Source organism: Miniopterus schreibersii (genome assembly GCF_964146895.1).
Source record: "Miniopterus schreibersii genome assembly, chromosome: X".
Lineage (NCBI taxonomy): Eukaryota > Metazoa > Chordata > Mammalia > Chiroptera > Miniopteridae > Miniopterus > Miniopterus schreibersii.
Genome location: NC_138104.1, coordinates 72170097 through 72186694, shown reverse-complemented (window position 1 = coordinate 72186694; position 16598 = coordinate 72170097). Strand labels below are relative to the sequence as shown.

The 16598-nt window shown below is 47.6% G+C and overlaps 1 protein-coding gene and 1 pseudogene across 2 annotated transcripts in view; both read right to left on the bottom strand.

Moving 5' to 3' along the window:
• LOC308551015 (high mobility group protein B1 pseudogene) overlaps positions 1–16598 on the bottom strand; it is a 535482-nt pseudogene that overhangs the window by 514117 nt on the left and 4767 nt on the right. The gene's annotated exons all lie outside the window — the stretch shown is intronic.
• HSD17B10 (hydroxysteroid 17-beta dehydrogenase 10) lies at positions 102–2609 on the bottom strand. The gene is made up of 6 exons (XM_081125125.1): positions 2528–2609; positions 2028–2192; positions 1073–1237; positions 817–945; positions 626–734; positions 102–436 (listed from the first exon to the last, which is right to left on the bottom strand). The coding sequence occupies exons 1-6, from the start codon at positions 2552–2554 to the stop codon at positions 246–248; spliced, it is 786 nt and encodes a 261-aa protein (XP_080981251.1). The 5' UTR covers positions 2555–2609; the 3' UTR covers positions 102–245.

Sequence of the window (16598 nt, the reverse complement as noted above, 5' to 3'; positions counted from 1 at the left end):
TTTCCCATGCCACCCCTGCGATCTGTGCATCCAACCCTGTCAGTCTTCACCCATTCACCTTTCTTCCCCATGTCAGTTCCCCCAGCGCACAGCACTGCATACTTCCTGTAAGAAATAGACTTTATTAGGCACAGAAGGTGACTAGTGGACAGAGTTACAAAATGGCTACTGGGCTTCCTCCCAAGCTGGAGTATAGTATGTCAGGGGAAGGGTGGAAGAGTATGTATTTTCTCTGCCCTCTCCCTTCATGGCTGCATGCGGATGGCTCCATCCAGTCGGATGACCTCTCCATTGATGAATGGGTTCTCGATAATGGACTGTACCAGATGAGCATACTCAGCAGGGTCTCCCAGTCGGCTGGGGAAGGGCACCTGGCTGGCCAGGAAGTTGCGTACTTTCTCTGGGAGGCTGGTCAGCAGTGGGGTGCCAAATAGGCCTAGACAAGACAGACAGAGTCAGAGGCCTGCCCTCGCTTTCATGTTTACCCAACTCCAGCCCTACTTGTAGTACTTCCTTATGCCCAGGGATGGAAGGCTGCTGTTGCTTAGGTGATGGATACTTTCCCGTCTCAATTGTCCATGGATCCCACCCAATCCCAGGTGTGGCAGGGAGGGGATATGTCTACCTGGAGCAATGGTTATAACCCGGATGCCCATGGGAGCCAGATCCCGAGCAATGGGCAGTGTCATGCCCACTATGCCCCCCTTGGAAGCAGAGTATGCAGCTTGTCCAACCTGGAGAAAGAGTAGAGGTCATAGGTGGGAGGGCCCCCAGCAAGTCACTGAGGAGGCACAAGCCTTGCCCCTACTCACACACCTGGCCCTCAAAGGCAGCCACGCTGGCAGTGTTGATGATGACCCCACGTTGGCCTCCCTGGTCTGGTTCATTCTGGCCCATCTCTCCAGCCACAAGGCGGATCACATTGAAGGTGCCTGTGAGATTCACCTGGAGGACCAGTAGAGACATGGTTAGGACCTGAGGCAGAAGCAGCCTTTTGTCCCCTAAAAGCTTTGGGAACACTCACAGCCAGACACCTCTTATTCCTACCCTTGGAGAACCTCCAAGGCCTTACATTGAGAACTCTCTGGAAGTCCTCCAAGGTATGGGCCTGGTTCTTCTTTAAGTTATATGTCTTGATGGCCAGTGCAATGCCTGCACAATTGACTGCCACATCCACACGGCCAAACTTTTCTTTTGCTAGAGTCAGGGCTGCTTGCACGTCCTTCTCTGAGGTCACCTTTAGAGGGAGAAGTGGAGGAGGTATCACCCAGAGCACACACACACCACTAAACCTATGGGAGGGGAGAGCAGAATTACATAACCAAGAGAAAGACCAAGAGAAAACTCAAGAGTGGGATAAAGCTGAAAATGTTAGGTACTACAGAACAGTGTTTCAAAACATTTTTCAAATCTATATCCTCTTTTGATGAATTCACATACCAGTGGAGAGTCTCAATTGCTGTGGATCAGAGCACTGTTTTGAGAATTAGTGATATGAAGACAGATTAGCTTTTTTGTACCTCTACCTGCTAAGATGATTGCATCAAGCTTTACTGTCTGTAGTTTGTTTCATGAAAAGTTTTTCAACTTTGTAGATATAAAACTATAGAGCTCCATATGAATTTTCAAATTATACCCTCCAGGAGATTCTGATATGTTCAATCCCCATCCTCACTGTTGTGAAGAGAAAAGGAGATGGGTCGCCCTGGCTGGTGTGGTTCAGTTGGTTGGGCATGCACTGAAAGGTTGACAGTTCCATTCCTGGTCAGGGCACAAGCCGGGGTTGTAGGCTCAATCCCTGGTAGGGGGCGTGCATGCAGGAGGCAGCTCATACATGTTTTGCTCTCACATTGATGTGTTTCTCTCTCTTCCTTCCTCTCTAAAAATCAATAAAAAAACTTTTTTTTTTTTTTTTAAAGGAAAGGGAGACGGGCCCACCCCTTACATAGACAGTACCCTATGGGGGGGGGGGACCCCATGGCTTCCCAGGCCGGTGTCCTGGGGAGATGTGAAGCGACCCCACTTACGTCAGCTGGGGCGAAGGCACAGCTCTTCCCTAACTTCTTGGCTTGGGCCTCCCCATTCGAGCTGGGCATGTCCAGCAGCACAGCAGTGGCCCCCTGCCCCACCAGTCGCTCTGCTGTGGCCAGACCTAGCCCCGAGGCGCCTCCGGTTATTATGGCGACCAGGCCCTGTGGAGAAGGTACGGACAACATTTACACTGTGCAGACCCTTTCAACTGCCTGCAAGGGAGGCTCTTGGTTGCCCCTGCAGATGACTCAGGTGTGACTCCTCTCCTTACTGATGAGCCCCTCTAGGTTTCTCATCCCCGGATAGTCCATCCAGTGACCCCACACACACGTGCTGCGGAGAGCTGACCTTCACCCCCCGAGCCCCACCACCGCAATACCAGGCCTAGATACGCGTGACCATTTCTCCCAGCACCGATCTCTTCCCCCTACTTCCACGGACGCGACAGTCCCAGCAGGTGCAGCGGGGCAGGCCGCAGGGGCGAGGACCGGGATACCTTCACGCTCCGACACACCGCAGCCATTTCTCGCCCGCCTTTCCCCCCCCCCGGCTGCAGCCGGCGCTTCTCTAATGGCGAAGCCGGGGGGCGGGGCCGGCGAGGCGGGGCCGGCGAGGCGGGGGCGGGGCGTCCCGGGCTGTGCTGACTGCCCCGGTTTCCTGCGGAGAGGGTTAGAACATGGCAAGGTGCCCTCAAAGAGTTGTGTCACCTGGGCAAAGAACACAAGAGTAACAGCACAATACCACACCCTCTGCCCAGGTACCTAGCTGTCCCGGGGGCAGCCAGCCAGCTCCGCGGGGGCCAGGGGCGCGAGTGGGGGGCAGGAAATCGAGTGTCCCTTACTCCTCAGAAAAATCCTTCATTCAAGTATAAATGTATCTGAGAGACTTATAGGCTAGGCTTTGTGCGGGACACTGGGGATACCCAGAGGACTGATAACGGGTTCATGCCTTCCAGGAGAGGACAGTTCAGTTGGAAAAGAGATAATTACAGTACAAACACAAAGGAAGGTAAGGGAACCAGATTCTGGGACACAGACATAAATATTCAAAGTTGGAAATTCTGAGAGACACGTAGAGAGGAATATGTTGAGGGAGAGATTGTGAGGAACACAGATGCCAGGATGGATCACAGAAATAGATAGGGATGTGAAGAGCCACTAAGAGATGCAGAAGCTAGGAGACAGACATTCGGAGACAGAGCTGCTGAGAAGCACAAGTCCAGAGAGGCATAAAAAGAAACAAAAAGATCTTTCACCACTTCAACCTTTGCTACTACTGTCCTCTGTGTCTAAGGTATTTTGAACCCCAAAGCCCAGATGGCACATTACAGATTGGACCTCAAGCAGAGGCTGTCATTTAAGACCCAGGTCTTTGGTCATCCTAGAACATCTTTCAGCCAGCATCCCAATTAGAATCTTGAATCCACCTAATCTACCTAATCTGACTTCCTTCTATAATTTCCCCCAAACCAAGGTCTTCAGTCCATATTACTCTACATGTTCAGCCCTGTTTGGCTTTCTATTTCCTCTAACTAAACTATCTCCCCTTGTGTTTTCCCACCCAGGAAAACTTCCCTCTGGGCCTCCTGGTTGTTGACAACCACCACGTTCATGGTCACTACACCATATTCATCAAAAGATTTGTTACCAAACTCATGATCTTTCTAAACCAAACTCACAATCTTTCTGACTACATGAAGTCCTTCCGGCAATTTATAGCTCCTCATCAGGCCCAATATGCTCCAGCCACAGTGGCCTCTTTGTGTTCATCTTTGCATTAACTGTTCCCTCTGAGATCCTCCCCTAAGACCTCCCCTAAATGCCTGCCTTTAAAGTCCCTCAAACTGAAGGGCTAGTGTAGGCTCTCCCTCCCAAGAGCATGCCCGCACCTCCCCTTCTTCTTCCCCCACAGACAGACATGCATCTCCTAAACTCTAAGGGCCCCCACGAGGCTTGCAACCAGGGCAGCAGGGGGCAGCAGCAGTTCATCCAGGGCAAACCCCCTGAACCTGTCCCCAAGTTCCCCTTTTCTCTGATTTCTTAGTGAGCCAAAGCAGACCAGCCTAGGCTCATGTCCCCAGCCCTTCCTTGTTTCACTGTTCCCAGCTTTAATAAATGTCCTCTAAAATTCACCTGGACACGTGTTGTAAAATTTTTCCTGCATGAAGTCAAGTACAAACTCACAACTGGCTGGCCCTAGGCAGATCCACTCAGGGCCAGGTCCCCTTTCTGGTAACTCAGTTAAGTCCTCTATATAAATTTTTAAAATTCTAATGGGTGGGTACAGAGATGTACTCATCTCGTGGCCACCCAAGACAAGCCTCAGATGTAAGCTCCCTTGCTTATTAAACCTGCCACCCACCAATCTGGAGTGGTCTGCCCCTTTCTTCCATCTCTCCTTACCCTCTGTGTACAGGAGCCAGTTTGCAAACCAACACAGTGCATACTTTAATTTTCTGCACAGCACTTACAGGTCCATAATCTTTTTTACAACCTTGGGGCCAAATGTGTTGAGGAATTCAGAATGTTTTCAATTCTACAAAGGAAGACATACTCAATATTATGTAACTCTACATACTTCATATACTCTATATTACATACCTACTGAGAAAGGTCTAGACAATATTTCTAGAGTGAAAAATATGAAAATTTACACTAAACATGAATCAAGACTATAAATAGCCTCACGCTACTTCAGGTCAAGTTTAGTCACCTAATGAGCTTGGGTTCCAAAGTATAAAAAACCTTATGCTTTTCAGAACTTCTGGCAGTATGAAATTGTGACTAAAGGCTTTGAGCCTTGTCTAACTGGGCCTTGTTTGTGTCTGTGTGTTTGTGTAGTTATTCCCTTGCTGGAAAGTAAGCCCACGACAGCAGAGGCTTGTCCTTCTGGTTCACCTCTTGGCTGCCCAATGCCAAGAACACTGCCTGGCACGTACTAGACACTCAGTACAAAAGCATACATGAGTGAATCAGTCAACCAAGCAATCTTGGGAGAATCTGCAGGCCCGGCCTCATGATTCCTTCAACTACTCAACTTTAGGGACCTTTACCTCCCCTCTACTTTAACCACCTCTGTCTATGCCACATTATTCACCTTGTCATGCCCTGGAATGACTTCCTCACACCTCTGGCATCTACACACCACCGTCTCTCACTCTGGCCTATTCTCCCACTTATCTCGGGTCTCCTCCACTTCTTTTATCTACTTGAATCCTGCTCTTCTGTGGGCCTTTCTATTTTCTTCCAGCCTAGTGGCCTCTTCCTACTTTTCTTCTGGCCAGAGCAGACCCTGTCTCATTGTCCCTCTCTCTTTACCCATTCTCGCTGCACCCTCAACCCATTTGCCCCTTGGTGTTCTACCAATTCAAGTCCTTGACTTTTTGGCATAGACTCTGAAGCCAGAAGGCTTGAGTTTGAATCCCAGCTCCATCATGCACTAGCTGAATGACCTTGGGCAAGTTACTTTACTGTGCCTCAGTTTCCTGTTTTGTAAAATGGGTATAAGAAAAGTACCTACCTTGTACAGTTAGGAATAAATGAGTTAACAACTATATAAGAAAAAAAGGTACTTCAAACAGTACCTGGCCTTTAGCAAGACCTATATATTTGTTAGCTACTGTTACTCTTCAGAGCAGTGTCCCTTTGCCTTCTTCTTTTAAAAAAAATATGTTTTTATTGATTTCAGAGAGAGGAAGGGAGATGAAGAGAGAGATAGAAACATCAATGATGAGTCATTGATCGGCTGCCTCCTACACACCCTCTATCGGGGATCGAGTCCGCAATCTGGGCATGTGCCCTGACCCAGAACTGAACAGTGACATAGAGGTTCATGGGCCGAGGCTCAACCACTGAGCAACACTGGCCGGGCCCTTAGCCTTCTTTATGCTGCGGACACCTCTGGCAATCTGGTGGAATCTAAGAAACCCCCTCCCAGAATAATGCATGCATAAGATAAAGAGGATTACAAAAGAAACAATTATTGTCCTAGCTGGTTCGCTCAGTGGTTAGAATTTTGGCCCATGTACTGAAGGGTTGCGGGTTCCCCGGTCAAGGGCACATACCTCGGTTGCAGGCTCTATCTCTGTCCCCCCTCAGGGCCTGTGTGGGAGGCTACTAATCGATGTGTCTCTCTTACATCAGTGTTTCTCTCTGTCTCTCTCTCTTCTTTCCACTCTTTCTAAAAAATCAATGGAGCCCGGCCGGGCGTGGCTCAGTGGTTGGGCATCAACCTAGGATCCAGGACATAGCGGTTTGATTCCCGATCAGGGCACGTGCCCGGGTTGCGGGCTGCAGCACATCAATGAGTCTCTCATCATTGATGTTTCTATCTCTCTCTCTCCCTCTCCCTTCCTCTCTCTGAAATCAATAAAGATATATATATTTTAAAAATCAATGGAAAAAATATCCTTGGATGAGGATTCAAAAAAAAGAAAAGAAATACAATTATCAAAATAATAAGAAATACATCTGTCATGTATTAACATATGTGCTTCTTTATTAATACCTTAAACACCAACTCTATCAACAGATTTAATGACTAGCATGATTTCAAAATAATGATGTTATTTTGAGAGATCTGCAACAACCATGATAAGGTATGAAAATCTGACTTCCATTGGTGACAAAGCCATAGGTACTGCTATACTGCTGTAGCTTGTTACTCACATCCCCTAGAAGGACATGCTACATTTCTGTTAGTGATAGTGAAAATAAAGATGCAATTCCTCCCCCCATTCAAGTCCATGGGCTCCTTAAATTCTCTCTGCAGACTCCAAAGGGGCTCTGGACCCTGGGTTAAGAACTCCTGTGTTTAGAGCAAATGGAGGCCATTAGGTGAATGTTTCCTCTCTTGTCATCTCCAACATTCTCTCTGGCTACACTCTCCTTTCCTTGGGCCTCAGAGAACAGAGGTCTTGTTTGGGGCTTGCCCTTCCCACTGGGCTTTGAGTCTCAGCCTCTCCCACTTCTTGGGGATTTGTGCCATTGAGCATGCCCTGTCTTTATTGTTCTCACCTCTGTTTCAAGATCATTGGAAAAAAGGGAACAGATCGAACTCAACTTTTGCACACAACAGATATTATCAGTTTGGGTGTATGAGGGCCAGGGGTGAGCGAAGGGGCATGTCAGGGACACCAGAACCAGCAACATCCAACATTACCTCATAATCCCCAAGGGGTATTAGCTGTACCAGGAGATGAGAGAAAAACAAAGGTGGTCTTCACTCCCTGGAGATAAAAACTACAAGATAAACCATTTAACCCCTGTGGGGGCCTGCAGTTACCCCTGCAAAGACAGAGGTGCACTGGTTCCGCTAGCTCTGAGGGGACACTGGCAACTATAAAAGACCTCAAATGATGAGTATGGAGAGGACTCAAATGTGTACCTGTAATTTCCGAGTGAGCTGGGGCACAATTTTTTAAAATATGTTTTTATTGATTTTAGAGAAAGAGGAAGGGAGAGGGAGAAGAGGGAGGGAGGGAGGGAGAGAGAGAGAGAGAGAGAGAGAGAAACATTGATGTGAGAGAGTAACATCGATTGGTTGCCTCTCGTATGTACCCTGACCAGGGATTAAACTCACAACCTGGACATGTGCCCTGACCTGGAATCCAACCGGTGACCTTTTGGTGCACGGGATGACACTCCAACCAACTGAGCCACACCTGCCAGGGCAGTTGGGGCACAATTTGAGTGAATGGTTTAAACTCTGAAGCAGTGTGCAGGACATAAGAATGACTGTGGCTAGCCTCTGAGAGTGTGCTGAGGACACATGCTAGCTGAGTGCTTACCATTTGAATTAATACGACTGTCATCTAAATGAGCCCGTGTGATGCCAGTCTAAGGTCATGCTCAAATCAATGGCGTTGTTCAGTTTTTGTGTCATCAAAACTTTCCAGCTGTTTTTGACATGGTTGATTACTCCCTCCTGCTAGAAACCCCCCTTGGCCTCCATGACAGCTCACTTTCCTGGTTCCTCCTACCTCCCTGACTGTTCCTTCCAGGTCTTCTACCTGAGCTCCTTTTCTTCTTTTATTTATTTTTTTAAACCAAATTATTTTATTTTATTATTATTTTTAATCCTCACCTGAAGCTATTTTTTCCATTGCTTTTCAGAGATAGTGGAAGAGGGAGAGAGAGAGAGAGAGAGAGAGAGAAACATCGATGTGAGAGAGACACATCGACTGGTTGCCTCCCGCTCACACACCGACCGGGGCATGGATTGAGCCTGCAACTGAGGTACAAACCTAGGACCCTTCAGTCTGTGGACCAACGCTCTAACCACTGTACCAAACAGGCTAGGGCAGTTCCTTTTCTTCTGCCCCCTCACTGGGAAGCTCATTAATCTCCTGGTTTCTTTCTTTCTTTCTTTCTTTCTTTCTTTCTTTCTTTCTTTCTTTCTTTCTTTCTTTCTTTCTTTCTTTCTTTCTCTCTCTCTCTCTCTCTCTCTCTCTCTCTCTCTCTTTCTTTCTTTCTTTCTTTTTTAAAATATATCTTTATTGATTTCAGAGAGAGGAAAGGAGAGGGAGAGAGAGAGATAGAAACATCAATGATGAGAGAGTCACTGATCAAGCCCGCAACCGGGGCATGTGCCCTGACCGGGAATCAAACCCTAATTGCCTGGATCCTAGGTCGACGCTCAACTGCTGAGCCAGGCCCGGCCAGGCTCCTGCTTTCAATATTGCCTTTCGTCCAGCTGGTGTGGCTCAGTGGTTGAGCGTCAACCCATGAACCAAGAGATCACGGTTTGTATTCCCGGTCAGGACACAAGGCAGGTTTCCGGCTCCATCCCCAGTAGGGTGTGTGCAGGAGGTAGCCAATGGATGACCCTCTCATCATTGATGTTTCTCTCCCTCTCCCTTTCTCTCTCTGAAATCGATAAAAGTATATTTTAAAAAAAACAAATATATTTTTAAAAATACTGACTCTCTACTGAGGACTTCCCAATCTCTACCTCCAGCTCACCCCTCCACTGAACTTCAGGATGAGATAGCCGATCATTTGCTAGCCCCTTACACCAGATGGCTCTTAGGCACCTCCAATACATGTCTTAAATTAAACTCAGTCATTCCCCCCCTAAACTTGCTCTGTCTCAGTTGGTAGCAATACTACCTTCACTGACACCAAAGCTAGACCCTGGGGCTAATGTTCTTTTCACACCATCTAATCAATTGCCAAATCCTATTGACTTAAATCCTACATACTTCTTGAATCCTGCACTTCCTCTTTCCTATCCGAAATCTCTTGTACTATTGCAACTGGTCAAATCCCACTGCCGTCCCTCTTAAAGGGACCCTCCAAGAAGCCAGCGGAAGCCTCTTCCTAAAACTCAAATTTTATTATGTTACCCTCCTCACTTTAAACTCTTTCAGTGGTTCCCCTTCACTTTTAGGGCTCTCCATAATCCACAGCTGCTGATTTCCTGACTTCAGCCTGTATAATCCTGGACTTTGCAGCAACAACACACAGTAGTGCTGCCAGATGATTTTTTAAATTAAATTAGAATTTCAGATAAACATCAGATAATTATTAGGATGAGTATCTCCCATGCAATATTTGGGACATACTATCATGAAAATTATGCTATTAACTAAAATTATTAGTTGTTTATCTAAACTCATATCTAAGTGGGCATCCTGTATTTTTATTTGCGAAACCTGGCAACTCTACCCCACAGATTATCCTCAGGACCGTGAGATGCCCCCCAACCCAGACTCCTGCAGCTCTGTATGACCACCTCTGTATGACCACCTCTGAAGCAATACTTACCTCCTGAGAGATCAGGGGTCTTTTCTAATCATTGTATCCTCGGTACGTCATACAGGGCACTGGGCAGAACAGATGGCAGTGTTTGCTGAGTGAATGAATGCATATGTGTGACATTGAACTAAACCTGAATCGTCTGGTGGAATCAGTAAGTATCGTGATCAGTGCAGTGTCAGTTCCACTTTTCCCCACCTCGCCTGCACAGCCTTGGAAGAATTACCTCATGGTTTACATATCCACCCAGCAGGAGAGCTAGAAAGCTGGGAGTGTCTGCAGGCTTCCTGAAGCCATTAGAGGACCAGTTGGGGGTGTTTGTTTTTGGAGAGAGGGAAGGAATGGGAGGGAGATGATGGCATCCTGGCACTATGGAGGTAGAGAAAGAAAAAGAGGCCCAGAGCCAGGGAGGCTGTGAGGAAGGAAGAGAAGGGGATGTGGACAGCCCATGGAAGGCAGGAAAGCAAGCAGGTAGGAATGAAGGCGAGGAACCGGGAGCCAGCTGGCACCAGAGTGAGGAGTGACAGCCGCTGCAGGCAGGGGATGGGAGCCTGGAGGAGGGAGACTCTGGCAATGTGGGCAAACCATTCTCCCTCTGGGACACCAGGGCCTTCAGCTTCTGAGGCTCCCAGCTCTCCAACCCCAGGGTTAGAGTAGTTTCTCTATCCACTGCCTCGGCCCCCAAATCTGGAGGACCAGGGAGAGACTCTGATAATCCTTTCTCCCCCACGCCCGGGTCGAATTAGGAAAGACTTGGAACAGAATAAATGGGAGGGGGGAGCATGAGTCAGCCTGGGCCGGGCGGCAGCTGCGAGTGAAATCCCCACCGGTGTGATCAGAAGTGGGGGGCCAGCGGGGTGGGGTGTCCATTCCGGGTGCGAGGCTTTAGAGGCAGTATCTGTAATAAATCTGGACGATGCACCCATGGAAGGAGAGGCTGTGGGACCTGGGTCACGTCATATTGGTCTCCCAGCCTCAATTTTCTCCGCCTTGAAGTGGGAATGAATACTCGCTCTATCCGAGTGTATTATGTCTGTCATAAAAGGTGGTCCGTCTTAGTGCTGTGCCCTCCACCCTAGGCCACTTGCGCCATACGAGACTGTCCCAATGGCAGGGGACAGTGGAGGCCCTGATCTGTCATCACTGGGAGCTCAAAGGGTGCTCTGGTCTTCAAAGGACCTAATGGAACCCAAAGTGTCTGGCGAAAGGACTCAGGCAGGAGACGAGTTCCTCTTTTATTTCTACCATTTCCAGGTGGGGAAGAAAAGACACCCGGTCTGAAACCAAGGATTAGATGGCAATCCATGTACAGACTGTACCCACCCTAAGCAGAGGCACCTTAGCTTCACTGTGCTTGTCATTCACTCATTCGTTTCATTAGAGGGACTGCCAGCGGAAACGGAAGGATTCACGTTAAGACTCCAATACGGGGCTGTCCTACAGACCTGAGTGCGGGAAGACGAGACCCGGAGATAGAAAGGGGGCGGCAGGGGGCGCGGAGATGCACAACTTCAGCTTGGCGCGGCCACCCACTTGGGGCATTTTCCCCGCTGGAATGATGCCTGGCGCCTGCGCATGCGCCTTCCGCCCCCACCGGGCCTTGGGGCGGGGTTGGCCTGTCCTGGGTGGAAATGCGGTCCGCGCATGCGTGTCCGACTCCTTGTTCTCCGTGAGGTTGGAGAGCCCCCTGTAGAGCAGGAGGTGCCATCCGGTCTGACACTTCGGGGGTGACTATAAGGGAATGTTGACAAAGCGGCGTGTGACAGCGACTAGTCACAGAGCGCGGAGGAGAAGCGCAGCTGCCAGGGATGGTAGTTAGCGGTCCTTTGGGGAGACTGAAAACCAGAGGAAGGAAGGGAGTGGGTGTGCTAGACCCAGAGGAAACCCCTCTCAATCCGGTCCTCACGTCTCCATGCCCTAGAAGGGACTCAATCCGAGGTCCAGTTGCACCCCAGATCATCCCCCAAAGGGAGGCTAGACTTAGATTGTAACCGCGCCGTACCCCACCCCCAATCTTCCAGTCAGTTCCAGGAGCCCACCCCACACTCAGGAGGACTCTGAGTAAAAAAGGGGGTCCCGTAGGGCGAGGCGGGTGAGTTGAAACACCTGCTGTGGAGCTGCCCCTGTAGCCTTGAAGAACCTCTGCTTTCTTTATGGGCAAGTGCTGTGAAGTGTGACTTCAGACCGCCTATCAGGAAGTGAAGCTTGAAGGAGGAGCGAAGCCACCCAGCGTGAGATCGGGTTAAAACTCTGACCCCAGACCCCAGCAATAAAAAAAGACAACAGGGATGGGCCCAGAGGGTATTATACTAAGTGAAATAAGTCAGACAGACAAATACCTTATGCTATCACCTATATGTGGAACCTAAAAAAATGAACAAACAAAGCAAAAATAGACTCAGCAAAACTGAGAACAAACTGGTTTTCGGAGGGGTGGGTGTGAGGAGGGTAAAAAGGTGAAGGGGAATAAGAGGTACACATTTTCAGTTATAAAATAACTAAGGCACAGAGATGTGATGTACAGCACAGGGAATATAGTCAATAATACTGTAATAACTTTGCATGGCGACAGATGGTTACTAGACTCAGTGTGAGGATCACATAGTAAGGTATATAAATGTTGAATCACTATGTTGTACACCTGAAACTAATATACTATTGTATGCCAACTATACTTCAATAAAACTTTTCAAAAAACAAAGAAATGGCCGGGCCGGCGTGGCTCTGGTTTAGTATTAACCCATGAACCACAAGGTCACGGTTCGTATTCCCTGTCAGTACACAAGCAGGGGTTTCAGGCTGGATCCCCAGTAGGGGGTATGCAGGAGGTAGCCAATGGATGACTCTTTCATCATTGATGTTTCTCTCTCTCTCTCTCCCTCTCCCTTTCTCTCTCTGAAATCAATAAAAACATATTTAAAAAAAGAAAGAAACAAACAAAGGGAAAGGAGCCATCGGCTGCTCCAGCTGCAGGGGTAACGTCATAGAGGCTTCAGGGACCTTAAAGCCTAATGCTTCTTATGAATGAGGATCCTGAGGCCCAGTCATACTATTTAACACTGGTATATGACATGTCAGGCTCTGCTGTGAGTGTGTTTACTCTTCATTCTCACCACAACCCTATGATTACAATCATCCTTGGTTTATAGATGAAGAAATTGAGTACTGAAAAGTTTTTTTTAACTCTCTTTTTAAAATTGATTTAGAGAGAGAGGAAGGAGGAGGGAGAGAGACAGAAAGAAAGAGAGCGTGAAACACCAATTTGTTGTTCCACGTATTTATGCATTCATTTGTTGCTTCTTTTATGTGCCCTGACCTGATATCAAACGTGCAAGCTTGGCGTCTCGGAACGATGCTGTAACCAACCAAACTACCAGGCCAGGGTGAGTACTGAAAAGTTAAACCACTTTCCAAAGTCACATAACTAGTAAGGAGCAAAGTGGACCGTCAAACTCAGACATTCTGGCTCCAAAGGCCATACCCTTAAGAGCACAAACTCTGCTGCTCCCGGTAAGAGATCAGGTAAGAGAGATCCTGTAAAAGGTCAAGATTGGAACTCATTTCCTGAGCCCCTACTCCCACACTATTGTGTTTCTCTCACACTGTTTTCATTTTCCCCCAACAACCCTGAGAGGAAGGAAATGCTGGTTGAGGAAACTGAGACAGAGAGGTTCCATATCTTGCCTCAGCTCACACAGAAAATAGTTGGATCATGTTGATGAAGCAATTTGACTCAGGTAACTAGTTGACCAAGACAAATAATGAGACTAAAGTCTAGGTCTCCTATCTCCCAATCTTGCCCCCCCCCCTTTACTATGTGCATTTTAACAAATATTTATTTGTCCCTTCAGTGAATGTTTATTGTACCAGGCATTCTTGGAGGCACTTAGGATTCAGTATTGAACAAAATAGATGTGGTCCCTGTCCTGAGTCTCTGAGGGAGGGTTTCAAAGATAACCAAGGGCGGACAGTAAAGCAGTGAAACAAGGTTTTATTCAGTCACTACGGACAGTAGGGGAAAGAGCTGGGCCCCATTCCCATTTGCGCAGGGCTGTCTGGGTGTTTTAAAGGAGGGAGAGAAGCAAGCAGGGCCTCAGTAGAGTCAGGGAAGTGAAAAATTATAAAGGGTTGGCCAGTGTAGGTGCAGTTAGGCCAGCTGTGCCTGCTAGCTGTCAATTATTGAAGTTAGGAGTCTATCCTCCCACAGAGACCGGGAGGTAGAGGCCCTAGGCTTCCTGGGGATTGCATTTCAAGAGAATGGCCCTAGAGAGAGACACACAAAGGAATTGTAGGACATACATGGGAAGAATTCACAATTGGAAGCCCCTTTTAGTAATGCTCTAAGCAAGGGAGGTCTGGAGCCTATGTCAGGTATCCACTAGAAGAAGAGGTAAATTCTTTTGACACCCCTGAGCTTTTCCAGATGACAATTGGGTCATCCCACTGACTAGAGCTTAGGCTGCTGGAAGCGTTGCTAAAGATTGACCGAATCCCTTTGTGCAGGGGTAGGGGTGGATGTTGTGTTTTTGTTTTGTTTTCTTCACAATGTTAGGATGAATTTATTTGGTCACATTGATAGAGTATGGTCCAAAGCTTCATGTGTAAGAACAATTCTTTTTTTTAATCCTCACCTGAGGATTTTTTTCTTTCCTTGCTCTTTAGTGAGAGTGGAAGGGGGAGAGAGAGAGAGAAACATCGATGTGAGAGAGACACATTGATCAGTTGCCTCCCGCACACTCCCCGACCAGGGCCAGGGATCGGATCAAGCCTGCAACCGAGGTACGTGCCCTTGGCTGGGACCCTTCAGTCTGAGGGCCAATGCTCTAACCACTGAGCAAAACTGGCTAGGGCTAAAAACAATTCTCATCTACAGGATATTCCCAGGGCTCAGAGGTTATGTCCCAGGAGGCAGCTAAGGGCCAGTCCTGAAGACAGGCCTTTCTTCAGAATTTGCAGGCTTTGAGCAACCCAGGCTTACTGAGCTAAGTAGGGGTGGGTGTTTGAATGGAGTGTTCATGCGGAGAGTTCTTGGAGTTCTCAAGGGAGGTGGAACCAGCAATAAGCATGAAAATTCAACTTTCAGGTAGTGATGATATTGAAGACCTGGGAGATCTGGAGAAGGGATTGACTTTCTTGGTGAACTGAGAACCCGAATATGCAAAGGTCTGGGAAGGAAAGCAGTCCAGAGGGAAGAGCACATGAGGAGATCTGAGGCAGGAATGGCTTGTGTTCTGCTAGGGCAGGAGTGAAGGCCAGTGTTCTGGAGTGCAGGTAACAGTGAAAGCAGTGAATGAGAGTGGTGCTAGCATAATAGAAGCCTGAGGTCTTGGAGACAGACAGGGGCCAAATCACAAATCACAGCAGGACCTCCCCATGTATAAGGTCGTGCAAGTTTTCACTGTATAGGACACTTTGTGCTGATGGGGTGAGAATGGGGATCTAAAAGAGCTCACCCAGGGGGGTGGGGAGGTGGAGGGGGTCAATTGGGGGGGGGAAGGGGGACATCTGTAATACTTTCAACAATAAAGATTTAAAAAATAAAAATAAAAATGAAAGTGCTCACCCAGCTGTGCTGTGCATCCTGGTGCAGGGCTGCATGAGCTGGGAGAAAGGGTGCCTTTTTCTATTAAACATAGCTAGCCACACTGTGAGCCAGAGGGGCTGCCTCTGCCCAGAAGGGCACCTTTGTCTAAATAAAATGAAGGTGCTAGACGGGTGAACTATGGAGCTGAGCTAGTGGTTGTCAGGGTAGCAGATCAGTTGAGATTATTGAAAAAGTTGAGCATCTGTCTTTAAAAAGAGTAGCTTGGCCCAGCCGGCGTGGCTCACTGGTTGAGCATCGACCTAGGATCCAGGAGATCGTGGTTCGATTCCCAGTCAGGGCACATGCCCGGTTGTGGGCTCGATCCCCAGCAGGGGGCGTGCCCGAGGCAGTGGATCGATGACTCTCCCTCATCATTGATGTTTCTATCTCTTTCCCTCTCCCTTTCTCTCTCTGAAATCAATAAAGACATATTTTTAAAAATCAGGTAGAGGAAACAGACAAGATTTTTAAAAATTTACTGAGTTATTGATTTATACATCTTTATCTTACGAAATCAATTTGAAGCAACTGTCAATTCCAAGATCTATCATTTCCTGCCACTATACCAGGGTGGACAATAGAATTAAGCTAGGGCAAGATGATGATAATCCCTTTTATTTATTTTGCTTTAAATATTTTTATATTATAGCTTTATGTTGTATATAGTTATTTTATTATCTTCTTTTCAAGTGTGCAGAAAAGTAGAGAATACTATAAATCACCCCTACTTCAATCAAATCTTCACATTTTTGTCAGATTTTATTTTTTTGTTTGTTTGTTAATCCTCATCCGAGGATATTTTTTCCATTGATTTTTAGAGGTGGGGGGGGAGAGAAACATTGATGTGAAAGAGACACATCGATAGGTTGCCTCCCACATGTACCCCAACCTGCAACCCAGGTAAGTGCGCTTGACCAGGAATCGAACTTGCAACCCTTCGGTGTGCAGGCCAATGCTCTAACCACTGAGCCAACTGGCCAGGGCAGATTTGATTTTTTTGTTTGTGTTTTGTTTTTTAAAATTTTATTTTTTGCCCGGCCAGGCGTGGCTCAGCGGTTGAGCGTTGACCTAGGATCCAGGCGATCGGGGTTCGGTTCCCAGTCAGGGCACATGCCCCGGTTGTGGGCTCGATCAATGACTCTCTCATCATTGATGTTTCTATTTCTCTCTCTCCCTCTCCTTTCCTCTCTCTGAAATCAACAAAGATATATTTTTAATAATAATAA